This window comes from the organism of the source record quoted next, unplaced genomic scaffold, assembly GCF_019419815.1.
Source record: "Pyrus x bretschneideri cultivar Hongxiangsu unplaced genomic scaffold, Pyrus_bretschneideri_v1 Contig93, whole genome shotgun sequence".
Classification (NCBI taxonomy): Eukaryota; Viridiplantae; Streptophyta; class Magnoliopsida; order Rosales; family Rosaceae; genus Pyrus; species Pyrus x bretschneideri.
The window spans coordinates 612,191-625,870 of record NW_025999835.1 but is presented as its reverse complement, the minus strand read 5'-3'; the positions used below and the strand labels follow the sequence as shown (position 1 = coordinate 625,870).

The 13,680-nt window shown below is 38.3% G+C and overlaps 3 protein-coding genes across 3 annotated transcripts; 2 read left to right on the top strand and 1 right to left on the bottom strand.

Moving 5' to 3' along the window:
* Positions 1-683: 683 nt before the first annotated feature.
* On the bottom strand, positions 684-4,093 carry LOC125473723 (oxygen-dependent coproporphyrinogen-III oxidase, chloroplastic-like). Its single transcript, XM_048576939.1, has 8 exons — positions 3,448-4,093; positions 3,267-3,342; positions 2,590-2,684; positions 2,371-2,454; positions 1,508-1,595; positions 1,271-1,395; positions 1,078-1,176; positions 684-962 (listed from the first exon to the last, which is right to left on the bottom strand). Exons 1-8 carry the CDS (start codon positions 3,976-3,978, stop codon positions 894-896), a joined length of 1,167 nt encoding a protein of 388 aa, XP_048432896.1. The 5' UTR covers positions 3,979-4,093; the 3' UTR covers positions 684-893.
* Positions 4,094-7,740: 3,647 nt separating this feature from the next.
* Positions 7,741-11,648, top strand: LOC103965473 (N-acetyl-D-glucosamine kinase). The gene is given in 8 exon segments (XM_009378543.3): positions 7,741-8,089; positions 8,194-8,207; positions 8,209-8,342; positions 8,506-8,697; positions 9,239-9,367; positions 9,965-10,134; positions 10,840-10,970; positions 11,317-11,648. Coding segments are annotated over 8 exon segments (1,065 nt in total). The 5' UTR covers positions 7,741-7,875; the 3' UTR covers positions 11,398-11,648.
* Positions 11,649-12,568: 920 nt separating this feature from the next.
* LOC125473701 (non-specific lipid-transfer protein 1-like) lies at positions 12,569-13,070 on the top strand. The gene is made up of 2 exons (XM_048576900.1): positions 12,569-12,912; positions 13,061-13,070. Exons 1-2 carry the CDS (start codon positions 12,569-12,571, stop codon positions 13,068-13,070), a joined length of 354 nt encoding a protein of 117 aa, XP_048432857.1.
* The last annotated feature ends 610 nt before the right edge of the window (positions 13,071-13,680 follow it).

Here is a 13,680-nt window from a genome sequence, read left to right as displayed (position 1 = left end):
GTTCACATCGAGTCATTTCTCCGGCAACACCTATCGAACATCATTTGTTTCCGCGAATGCCTCATGGACAACTGAGGAAGATTGCTCCAATTGTGAATGCTCATGTCTGATACCTCTTAGAGAGCATGTCTACATAGATTTATTGCGGCACCACCCCACCACACACGTTGATTCGTTTACATTTCGCAATTTTTTTTTACAAGTTTGGGGCATCTAACTAGCATAAAAAAGTAGATGATTATCTATAAGCTGGGTTTTGTCGATTTTGAATTTAGTGTAACTTTTTATTTGGCATTTCTCTTCTGCATTATATGATTTCGGTATGTTTTGTCTTTGAACTTGTAGTGGAAATGGATTTAATTATCCATTTTCGGAGTTTTTATTTTGATACAATTGTTGTGTAAGGGTATATTAGTACTTTCCTACGAAATCCGGCAAACTATGTGAATGGAGTTGAAGCAAGGGTGGTAGAGGTGCACAGCGTTTGGAGAAACAGAAAGTTGAATAAGATATTCAGCAAGCTAGCTGTAAGAAGAGAAGTAAGAAGAGAAAGCAAATCTCACTAACAAGACGTAGAGAAAATTCCGTATTCATTTCCGAGCCTCGTTTCCATTGGAAAAACAGTACATCGATCAACTTGTATATATTCAGAATATATTGCAGGATGTAAACAAGTTCGAAAATGGTTAATCATCCCGAGATTTATTCAACAAGAGTTTCTAATCTTACAAAAGTTGACAATTCACAACTTACATTGCCTTGTACATGTATTACACTTTGATCAAGATACCGACTGCTAACCTCTAACTCTCAAACTATTAAAGAAACAAATCAAACGGATTATGATAGAAAAAAAAACGAAGATCAGACAATTAAAGATAAATTTCAAAACATTAAACCCATTCCCTTGGGTTGATGCAAGCATCTAATAGTTTCCATTCTTCGCTTCCCTCTTCTGGTTTCTGCACAGCAAACAATAAATTCACTCCCTCAATGATGACTTCAAAACTTCAAACTGTTCCGTTTTTCAGTAGAATCAGAAGTAAAATATCGTAAAGAGAGATCCAGTAAGCTTACATGGTCATATTCCCATCGAGAAGTCAGTGGAAGAGAGACGAGAATACTCTCAATTCGACCTCCTGTCTTTAGTCCAAAAGTTGTTCCGCGGTCATAAACCTTTTGTTTAAAAGAAGAATATGAATTAGACCTCATTTACTTAAGTCCTGATGATATGAAATTCTTCTAATGTCTTCCGGACTTATTTTCATACCAAATTGAACTCGACGTAGCGCCCTCTTCGCAATTGCTGCCATGCCTTCTGCTCATCTGTAAATGGCAGGTCCTTTCTTTTCTCTATAATTGGCAGGTAAGCAGGGACCACAGAATTTGCACATTCTTCACGTCAACATAAGTGTGCACAGGAAGAGGATTTTGTCACTCAACTAGAAAGAAATAATTAATGGAAAATACACAAGGAGAAAGAACATTGGATATTTCTAAGCAATACCTGTGGCAAAGGAAAGAAGCATCTCCTGATCATAATCGTTTAGATCATCAAAAAATATTCCTCCAAGTCCTCGCCTCTCATCTCGATGCTGCATACAGATAAGATTGTCAAATATCAAACAAAATAGTACCAGGAAAACATAGCAACTTGGCATCTGAACGAGTCCAAAATCCCAAGTACTTTTATCCCATTTAGTCAGCATCATGATTATAACCAAATCAGTAGTTTAAGAGTAAATGATTGGGAAGTGGCAATAGGATTTTACTCTTCATTTGATTGGGAAGACTGCCTGAGGGGGGCAAAATCATAGCATGCATGACCATGTTACATGTTAGTGCACATTACACAACCCAAAACCAAAACTATAAACCTTGAGTTATTAACATTGAAGACATATAATATGCTTTGATACTATAAGGATAAAGTTAAGCTAACCAGTAGCATATGACTACAACAACATCGTCAGGCAGGAGCTTAAGATGAAGCGTGAAAACATACAGACATCATATAACCGAGTAGTTTTAGTATTGAATGTTTGTATGTGTCCATCAAGATTTTCGTGATGGGTAAACCTCATCCAAATTGTAACAATTGGAGTAATTTGACACACAACAACAATCACAATCCCACAATCAATTGCATTACAATGAGAATGTCAACATACGCATTTCACAAAATAATATCACCAATATTTTATAAGCAAACAGGAACAAGAATGCAGTTATTTGGCCTGCAGGCACGTCTTTTGTTAGTTCCTAAGAAGTTAGCCAAATTGACTGTTAAGAGTTTAGAAAACATCAATGCATCATCAACACCATATTATAAATTCATAACACAACAGTAAAACAGGTCTAGTAAAATACCTTGATATAGAAATAATCATCACACCATTTCTTGAACCGAGGATAGAAGGCAGGATCAAATTTGTCGCAAGCACTTTTCTGAACCTACAGAGTTTAGGCTAACATTAGTATGCAGTTGGTTAACGCCTCCCAGCAATTTTCATAAGAATGAGAATGTTCAAAAAGCGGAGCTTTAATCACAAAACACCATGAGGAAAGTTGTCTGCTTTGAGTACATACTGAATGAAAATGCTTAACATCCTCCTCAAAAATATAAGCAGGTGTCAAGTCAGTTCCACCCCCAAACCACCATTGCCTAGGTGCTCCGGGAGCATCTGCACAAATGTGACAAATCAAGATAGACTCCAAACAGTGTTCCTTTTCATAAACTATTTTACACAAGTATTACTCATAATCTCAACACAAGTTTACGAATGTGACAAATCATGATATAAGAAACGTGCAAATTTTTCAGATGTTGACAATAAGAAATATCTTACCGCCGGTAGTAAGTATAGTAATTGTTTCTGCTATTGTAACTGCTAGCAGATTAAACGTTAATTAATCCATAAAAGGTATTACTCATACTATCAACATATCATTTCTACCATGTGAGCATAATCTACTGCCCAGTCACAAGGCAGCAGGTTCTGGCTTCTGGGTTTCACAATTTTCATTATAATTCTACTTTTGCACATTTATATCCAATTCGACCTCATCTTTGGCAACATGTCAAATCCTTTCATTTGCATTATCCTACACAAGTATGAGCTAAAATGCTATACCAATTTGAGATCATCTACTACATCAGTACTTTGAAAAACGATGGATTCAAGCCTGCCTGCCAACTAACACCACCTAACTAAGCAATGTACAATCGACGAAAAAGTAATGAGCAATTAGATTCACATTCATACCTTGTGGAGCATCAGTTTCGAAATACCGATAATTGAAGTGCAAAGTAGGCGCAAACGGGTTCTTCGGATGCAAAACCTGAAAGCAATCAAAAACCAAAATGCAACCCCACATATTACAAACACAAAATAAGAAAACCCAACATTTCTTTGTTCACAAACAGAGCAGAACTCACGAAATTACCGAGCTAACTCCGGCGGCGAAGAAGGGAACCGGGCCAGGCTTGTGATCAGCTGCGGCGGCGCCCTTGGCAGCTCGGTAGGCCTCGGGAGGCATAACGCCGTACACAACAGAGACATTGACACCAGCCTTCTCCCAAACAGCACCGTCCTGGAGAACCCTGCTGATGCCTCCGCCGCCGCCGGGTCTCGACCACACATCCTCTTTAAACGTGGCACCGCCGTCAGCCGCCTCAATGGCGGCGCAGACGGTGTCCTGGGCGTCTCTTATCATTTTCTCGAAGCGGCCCCGGACGGAGGACGAGGAGGAGTTCTCGCGGAGGAAGGTGTCGGGGCGGTGGGCCTCTGGAGTCTCTTTCTCGATGACGGCACATCGGACGGCGGAGGAGGGGGCGGAGTGGAGTGAGTGGCGACGGGGGTTAATGGCGAAAAAGTGTTTTCTGGGGGAGAAAGGCGGGAGCTTTGGCTTTGGGGAGGGAGGTGGGGAGAGGAGAGTGAAGGAGGAGGAAGCTGAGAGCGCCGCCGGCGGTGGCATTGTGGGTGTTTGGAAACGACTTTTGGATCGGATTTTCTAAAGGCTGTGCGTTTCTGGCATTGGAAATTGAGAGTGAGGGATATGAATTGGGTGGGATAAGGCCGGTCAGTCAAAACCAAATCCAGATCGATCAGATACTATTTGTTCAGTGCCCATTGGATTAGATCATCCAGTATTACTGTGGGAGTTTGGTCTTTTACCGTTGGCTATTTAATTCAATGTTTGGACAAGTCAAAGAGAATGAAAGTTGAAATTGAGCTCCATTATCAAAGGAAAATGGTAGTAAATCTGCTATGCAATATTTATGTAATTTGCTAAATGTTGAATTTTGTATCGATAATGTATTAATTATGTGCCGATAGTATATCAATAATATGTCATTATATCTTAACATCACGTGACAAACTTGTTAACCGTTCATCAACAACATGTTCACAAAATTGCTACGTGTCTCCAATTGTATGTGTGAGCAACACACACATTGAAAAAAGAGAGCTTGTCCAAAATAAAATTGAAATATTCACAGAAATTCGTATTTATTTTATTTTTGAAAAAGTAAGGCTCAACTTTTTAAGATTTTTATAACTTCGTTTTTATAATCAGAATCGTTCACATTAAAAATTATTCTCTAATGATCATATTCGTAATTATTTTATCAGATCCATCCATATGTTTTTGTATAGTTTGTTAACTAAATGATTTCATATTTTGCTTATTTTTTGGGTAAATGATTTTTGCTTAAGTATCTTTAGATCTGTTTAATTTTAAAGAAACAAGTTAATTCCTTTTTTAAGTATATATTTACACTAGGATAACTACCAATTTGCCAATTATGAAATGTGTCGACATAACAATTATCGAACTCGCAATACCATAAGTTGAATTTAAGAGGAGGCAAACTTAAGACTCTTATTGACAAGTCGAACTTACTAAAGAAAAAGAATAGGAAAATCATGTTTTATATTATATTTTGTAAATTACATGATATCGCGGTTTATTGTTGGATACCTTTTTTAATGATTTAAACGAAGAAATCAATCATCAAATGTTACATCATATGGTATGCAAAATATAATTCAGATAGATGATCTCTCTACAATCACCTCTTACTCAAAAATCTAAAAAAAAACAAAAAACAAAAATTAAACGAAACAATTATCTCCGTAAATCCCAATCCGATACGCTAATGGAAGCAGCAGCGGCGGATCCCATCAGGGTTCAAAGCCTGGCCCAAGCCGGTCTGACTCAAAATTAAGGAGATGGGCTGATTATTGTTGGTCAGAAAGAAAGGATAGTGAGAACTAAACAAAAGTCTCTCACAAATTTTCTTTATATTATTAAAGGCATTTTGTTATTATAAGGACAAAAAAATAAAAGCAGAGTCACACGTCATGAGAGTTTTGAATTAAAATAACATGTCCTTAATAATAAAAAAGATGTCCTTAACGATAACGAAAGTTGTCTAAGAGTTTTTGAATAAAAATAGTCGCTATTTATTAATTTTCTATTTTTATTATGTAGTGTCAAGTTTTCTTGAGCAACGCTTTTTTGTTTGACTTTCTGTGAGTCTATTCAAAGATTTGAAGGATTTTGTAGGATTAAATTTGGCGTCGAGAAGCGCCTTGTAGCATGCTTTTGTTTTATTAAAGAGATTGTCAACCGTTGTCAATTGATGTCGATGCCTATATTCATATTGAATATATGCAGTCCAACTACCATGTCATTACGGAATTATCATTCGCTAAATGACATTTTTAATAGATAAGAACATTGCTTGAATCCCAGGAGACTCAATGACAGCGGGATGAATGTGTTGCATGGTATTCTTTTTGCTTTTACGTTTCTCAAATGATGCTGAAGTCAATCAAGTGGTACCGGTCGCAATATGTTATGTTATGTATAGGAATATTAACTTTTTCACCTAGGATAGTTGTGCTTATCTGTCTAGTCAACTGTCTGATCATTTAGTTTTCTGTTTACTCGACATATTGGTTTAGGGCATGTTGTTTTAGTAGGGAATTAATAATTCGTTTGTGGTGACTTGAAGACAAACTGACATAGGCACCTCATTTTGTTTTCTTTGGCTTAGTTTTTGTTCATTCCGGATCAAGTAGGGCGAGTGATTGGACACTAAACATTGGTTGATATGGTTCTAAGTTGTCTGGACGCGTAGCCAACCAAGTTAAGTCGTCCTGCTGAGGCATGCGCTTTTACTTGCAGTTGGACATAACACGCTAAAAAACGGACATATTGCTTGATCTGTCAATATACGAGAAGTCACATTGTCGATCGTACGCCTGCTTTTACAGTTTGAGCAAAGGGTTAAGCCATAATTTCCTAATCAACTTTGTCTTCGATCGAGCTGCTAAACTTATGATGTCATAGACAAACACTATTTCTGGATATTGGCATTACATCAATCCTCAGTTGTACTTGTTTTCTTTTTATCTCTTTTCGTTGTTCTTATGTGTTTTGTTTAGGAATATATTAAGCTTGGGTCCCAAGGAACACAATGAAGCTTGGTCATTGTCCTTTCTGGTTTGTCTTAATAATTGGCTTTAACTGAGATTACAAACAACTGTGACATTGGGAGGAACCTGCAGTATTTAATTCAGCCACTATGAAACTCGCTTTCACTGCTGGGTTTGGCTTTGGATCAATACTCAAGGGACCGATTTAGGTTGGTCCGGGTTTTGTGTAACTAAGAATGCCGTTCTTAGGGTTAGTTTTGAGTTCCGCTTCTCTGTAAGCTGACATCCGAATCGCCAACATGAGCTTACGTAGGATTCCTGTCGATTTGAAGTGTATTTCTTGCATTTGGAGTTGTTTTTTTTTCTTCTGGAATTGAATGAACCAGTCGAGCAAGGATATCAGTTTTGTATATTCTCTAACAGTTGATTATCTTGCCTGAATAACCAATGGAAAGTACAGAAGTGCTGTGCATAGGGCATCGATATTTCGTTTTCCTTCGCGGCTTTTCGTATACCATGACAAGACATAGTCTCCACCTTTGCATTCTTGCGGTAGAATGCAAACAGTGGCCTCGAAGATTGGTTATTCTCACTACCAATACTAGGATATATCCACAACCTTGAGTCGGAATGATTTACTCGTGACACCTAACTATCAGTTGACACGGATTTGAATTTACGTAAGAATTTACAGATCGCGCATCAACAAGAACTGCTGGTAGTAAAACTCGAACTTTGATGAGACAATACATAAGGCAGAGACCGTACCAACTAAGCTAACCCTCGTTGGCAACAATGGCCTCTGTTTAGGAACCAAATAATTTAAAATAATTTGAGCTTTTACATGGAAGGTATAAACGCATATGATTGTATACAACTGATATACATCTTCGGACGGCAATTGTTTAAATAAATATTGAATTAAAATATTGGGTAATCTAATTTACAATGGGTTGTGAAACATGTTTTGGATTTGCAATTATTGAAAGCGTCAAAAATCAACGCACGATACGACTAAAATATCCCCAAAACAAATAATTAAACAAAAATATTTGAAAGAATTTGACACAAGTAAAGAAAAAGAATCTATCACAATTAGAAACCCTAAAAAATGAAGAAAAAATCTTCAACTAAAATCCACACTATCAATAATAATCATGATTAGCAAATAAATTAAAATAAATTAATAAAAAAATTAGCCGTCCGAGAAAAAAAACAAAATTGTAAAAATATTTAATTTTTTTAACAGTGTCTCCCCAACCTTGCCCTCCTTGTTCTGTTCCGTTTATCCCCTTCTGTCTCTGACGCAGAGAGACCGAGCTCCCATTGGCGCCTTTTAACCCCTCGGATTCGTCCAGAGAAACGCCGAATTCCAATCCCATCGGGTTCCAGTCCAATCTAATCCGACCCACAGTGAAAAATCCAGATGAAGCGCTACAGGAACGGAGAAATCTGGGACTTCGAGCACCAAATGCCGGTGGCCGCCGGCGCTGGCGGTGTTATATTGGGTTTGGACGGAGGAACCACCTCCACCGTCTGCATTTGCCTGCCGATTTTGCCCTTCTCCGACCCTTTCCCCGACCCGGTTCCCGTCCTCGCTCGAGCTGTCGCTGGCTGCACCAACCACAACAGCGTTGGCGGTAATTGTTCTTCATTTCTTGGGGTGTTCAATTGATTTTTACTGTTTTTAAGTTTTGATGATGGTTTTTTACCCTATTGGAATCACTTTTTGGTGAAATTGTAGAGGCCGCTGCGAGGAGAAACATTGGAGCAGGTGATGGCGGAAGCGTTGGCCATTTCTGGTTCGAACCGATCGGTGGTTCGGGCTGTTTGTTTGGCGCTTTCCGGTGTCAACCACCCCACTGATCAGCAGAGGATATTGGATTGGCTGAGGTAACACTTTCCAGTCTATAACATTTCCGACATTGTTCCCATTTGTGTGCTTTCCAATTGGTTTCTTCATAGGACCCTTTTGGCCCTTCAGGTTTTTGACACATATCAATGTCGAACTAATGTTGTTTTGTACTAAGGGTTTGATTTTTCTTGGTGTGAACAGGGATATATTTCCCAGCCATGTGAGGTTGTATGTTCAGAATGATGCTGTTGCAGCTCTAGCTTGTGGGACTTTGGGGAAGCTTCATGGGTGTGTTCTAATTGCCGGCACGGGGACCATTGCGTACGGGTTCACAGAAGACGGTAGAGAAGCTCGGGCAGCCGGTGCAGGTCCTACCTTAGGTGATTGGGGAAGGTATAACCTTGTTGCTTTGTTCTTATTTCTTCTCTATCTCATTCTCTCCCTCAGGATGCTCCTAATTTATAAAAATTATAGGGGATAGCATGGTTAATGCTTTATCCACTTTATAGAGGATACCTTGTTGCTTGAACCATCCTAACCGCGAAGCATATAGAAATATATAAGGGTCGTGAGAAGAAAGCAATTAATGAGGAAGTTAAAGCGGGAACCTTTTGGTCCTTATCTGACTTCTTGATCATATTTGGACTTAATGCTTAGTTTGAACTGTCATATAGCTCTTTCCGTATTTCATTTTTCATCTTTCCCTTTCCTGCTCATCATTTGTTATCATTATGCTCATCCTATTATGTTTATTATATGTTGTCATGGCCGTATGTAAATCAGGTAGATATGCTAAATACACTTATCAGTTTTAAGCAGAATTTCTGTAGTCAATTGCAATTAGGATGTGATCAGTAAGGATAAAGGTGTCTTGTTCTCCACACCCCTTCTCTTTCCAGCAGTTTTATTGAAGGTAATATTTTGTTACTTGTAGTGGATACGGTATAGCTGCACAGGCATTAACTGCGGTGGTAAGGGCCAATGATGGTCGTGGTCCAGATACAAAGCTTACATCTAGTATTTTAGAGGAGCTTGGTCTTTCTTCTCCAGATGAACTCATCGGGTATCTATCTGAAACTTATAAATGTCATCATCACATACATGGGTGAAGTTACTAGTTGTCATTTTCCGATCTTACTGCCTGCAGCAAAACATTTACTCAGTTTTGGCGAAAATAGATGACAAGGTTTGTTCCATCCCTTGAATGGTCCTGGTTATGTGATGCAAATATGTGAGACGGTTTCCACTCGTTGTAGCTAAAATCTAGTGTAAATGTATATGATAAAAGTCTTCTCGTTCTGTTGAAGTACAATCATTTCATATTTTGAGACTGATCTTGTTAGATAAATAATTACACGCCCTAAATAATTACTGCCTTGAAATAATTTTTTTTAAAAAATTGGACAGTCTCTTGAAAATGCAATTATGTGTATTTTTTGTGTTCGCTTGTCATGCATGCTTGGTAGAAGTACATTTTATTTAAAAGGAATTTTTGTGTTTTATGTATGTCTCTGTGAACCTTGTTGAGAAAAATGAATTGAGAACCCAGTCAGTCATACACCTGAAACGTAAAATACAAGATAGGTTGCTATAAATGAGTACCAGGGGTTTAATTGTATGGGGTATCAGATAACAACTATAATTTTCTATTGGATTTTAGGTGGACGTATGCAGACCCATCATGGGCTCGCATTGCAGCACTTGTTCCAGTTGTTGTTTCTTGTGCAGAGGCCGGTGATGAAGTTGCGAATAAGATTCTGTTTGATTCAGTCGAGGAGTTAGGGTTGAGTGTGAAAGCAGTTGTTCAAAGACTTGGCTTGTGTGGTCCAGGTGTGACATACTGAACAAATAACTTCAAATTGTTAAAGGAAAATCTTTCTTGCCAGCCGACCTCACTTAGTGGGATACGCTTGGTTATTGTTTGAAAATCTTTCTTGGATTTCTTCGATGCATAATAAGCCATGACTCGTGAGGTTAAGCATGACCTCAAAGAACATTAATCATTTAGTGGTAGGGTAGTGATACTATTTAAATACCCCATTGCAGAAAAGAAAAGGATTAATACAGTGCATACTGGGAGCAAAACATTTTTTTCCCATGGCCTCTATGATTATTGAGTGTGTAGGGCCTTGATGCGGTTCACTCTATGGGTTTAACTGTCATTATAGTTGATTGACACCTATAGGTGTTATGTTCCCTCTCTCTTGGGCTCTATCGCTTCCCAGTAGCAGCGGTATGGCTTATTGAAAGTACGCCTAGTCGACCTTCCATCTTAACATGCAATGTTTTTTGAAGTAAGATGGTGTGGCATCTGTATGGTCATGCCTTGCTGTCTTATTTAATTTTTAAGTTTAATGCCTTTGTTCTATGCCCATTCTTTGTGCATATGGGGTTGTATTATTGCCGAGTTCATGAGGGATATTCTTTATGCGTTTCAGACTCAAGGAGTTTATGTATTTTTAAGTAATAATTGATTGGTAGGCAGTCCCTACCGTGCATGCTAATTTCATTTTTTTGTATTAAAATTAAATGCAGAGGGAAAAGATTCTTTTCCGCTCGTCATGGTTGGTGGTGTTCTTGAAGCAAACAAAAGGTGGGATATAGGAACGGAAGTCATCAAATGCATCTCCAAGGATTACCCAGGGGCAGTTCCAATTAGGCCTAAGGTAAACACATCTTATGCCTCACTTCAATCAACTTTTACATTTTCAGCAAATAAGATTTAAATGGTGAGCCAACTACTTTCGGTTGATGGCTTCTTAAGTAGTCCCTAGTGTCGGGCTTCCCTCTCGTTGAATTCTACGCTTTCCTCTGAATAAAACGTTAAAGCAGCTTCATCAAACTGATAACTAGAGAGTACATGAAAAATCGATAACACACAAGTAGTCTGCGGAAGGAACAAATTTCAGCTAGTAGATGACAATTGTTTCTCTAATACACATATTATCTTGTAGAATTTCTAACATTTTACTTACAACACTGCGGTATTTGTTTTCGTAAATCAACCATCAGGTTGAGCCTGCAGTTGGAGCAGCATTGCTAGCATGGAATTGTTGCATGAAAGAATCTCTGAAGGAAGCCTTCAAGAGCTGACTGTTGTTGTTTTACCTAGTCTATGAATTGTATAGTCGAAATGATCACGACGAAGTGAAAGAGAAACAAGCAGATCAAAATTGAAAATGAAATCATCATCAATATTTTTTCGGGGTTAAGAAGTGATTATCAATTTTTTTATCTGCATAGAATTCGGTTTTTCATGTAAAAGTATCAGTGTTAATAGTGAAGTAAAGAAAATGGTTGCAAGTGAAGCAAAAGCTCCTCGTGTGTTTTTGTTGTTTGTTCAATTTTTTGTCTCCTAATAGCGGTTGGTAAGATTTGTTTGGCGGGTCTTATTTAATTAGAGAGATGATTTAAATGTGATTTTCGAAATATGGTCTCTCTAACGCCACGCTTTTATAATACAATTGCAAAACCTGCTCATCATTGGTTAGCAGTCTCCTTGTTCTGTAATTAAAAGCAGACCACATACACGAACACAATAAAATCTTTAAATTTCCTTAACCTTATTCGGTTTGAAAATCGCATTCTATACATTCTGATTCGGCAGATAGTGTTTAGGGTTGGTTGAGATTGCTTTTGCACGCATTTGTTGAAAGTGCTTTTATTAGAAGTATATTGAAATTTTCATTAAAAATGCAAGTTTTTCTGAGAGAGTACCTAGCATATGCTTCTTGAATAAGCATCTGACAGCACTAGATTAGAAAGTGCTTCTATGACGCCTATGTACTTTTAGTATTATTGTCAAGAAAGTTTGTTTATAAAACGGAGTATTTTGGTGGTCAGAAAACTTTTTTAGCCATTCCATAAGCAATTTTAAACATGCCCTTACTTAACGATAATATGGATAATAAACAATTTGTTTAACACTTGTCAATAAAACCAAATCTACTCTCATTTTCGAAGAAAATTGTAACGACCATGGCATGCATGAAAAGCCTAACACAGTGAAGATGTAGACAGCATGCAAAGGATGCTCAACCTTCCCATATCAGAGCAAGAAAAGCACAAGTTCATTCCTTAACGGCTTCTGATCTTCACACCAAAAATCCCGTCATCGTTTTGGATCATATCCTTCTTTGGCAGCTATAAATACCCCTCAAACCCTACATACCAAAACCTACATTAACAATTTAAGCTCACGATTAAGGTAACTAAACACTCTAGCACTTCATTAATCGATCTCGAAAATCAAAAGTACTGAAAAATGAAGGGCGTCGTTATAGCGGCAGTGGTGGTGCTGCTGGCCATGTTGGTCTTTGCTGAACCGGGCCATGCCACGGTCACTTGCCAACAAGCAGTGTCATCTGTGACTCCTTGCCTTCAATATCTTACCAGCGGCTCTGGCACCCCTCCCGTGGCATGTTGCAGTGGTGTTTCGGGTCTGAGACAGCTCACTCAAACCACCGAAGATAGGCGCACAGCCTGCCAGTGCCTCATGGACGCAGCAAATCAAAACCAAGACATTAAGGAAGCTGCTGCGGCTGGCCTTCCCGCGGCATGCCGAGTTCAGATCAACGTTCCAATTTCTAGGAGCGTCGACTGCAACAAGTAAGTAATTCATGTACTGTATTACAAAATTCTTACTAATAATTGTTGTGTAATCCGCCTGGCCATGTGATTAGGACGTGCTACGTGTTTCGATGTGTGATCATCACGTGCTTGCTACTGCTAATGTCTTTTGCTTTTGTATGAACAGTATTGAGTAAAATGAAGGCCGCAGATTGAGTTGAAATAAAGAGAGAGAAGCATGGGGGATGCTGCTGCTATCTTCTTCAACGGCTGCATTGGCTAGCTTTTGGTTGAATGTCGTCAAGTTATGGTTCTCACTAGAGAGCCATGCTATGCCTACTAGTTTATTCAACCTACTTGTTATGTACGAGATAACATTGTATTTAATAAAATAAAGAAATCTTAGTTGTCCGTTGGATATCTCACTCTATATATAGACACAGAGTTTTTAAATGAAAAAATTCTCATGTCTTGAAAAAATAGAGTTTAGTTGTTGGATCTACTCTTCATCGAACTTTAATTATTCAAACCAATTACTTTGAAGGCCCTTTATATATATGACCAATATTTAGACTGTCCCATATCACCTGCACATATGAACACTTTACCAATGAAAGTGAATTTAAGCGTGAAAAATAGTCAAACCAATGTATCATGCGTTGCATTCCATGTATAATTTTGTTACAGCAACGAACTTGTTTTGGGACACAGCAGGAAGTTTTCTTGTTTTCCCTAACATTGGGAAGTTTTCAGTGTTTTGAGATATGGATTCAAGTAAGAAGTAGCTAGAGAGCATGCAATGCGCTC

Coding starts and splice junctions, on each gene's coding strand:
- LOC125473723 (XM_048576939.1), bottom strand. CDS start 3,978: ATGCCACCGCCGGCGGCGCTCTCAGCTTCCTCCTCCTTCACTCTCCTC. Junction 3,343..3,447: donor TCGCCGCCGGAGTTAGCTCG/GTAATTTCGTGA, acceptor GATTGCTTTCAG/GTTTTGCATCCGAAGAACCC. Junction 2,455..2,589: donor ATGTTAAGCATTTTCATTCA/GTATGTACTCAA, acceptor TAAACTCTGTAG/GTTCAGAAAAGTGCTTGCGA.
- LOC125473701 (XM_048576900.1), top strand. CDS start 12,569: ATGAAGGGCGTCGTTATAGCGGCAGTGGTGGTGCTGCTGGCCATGTTG.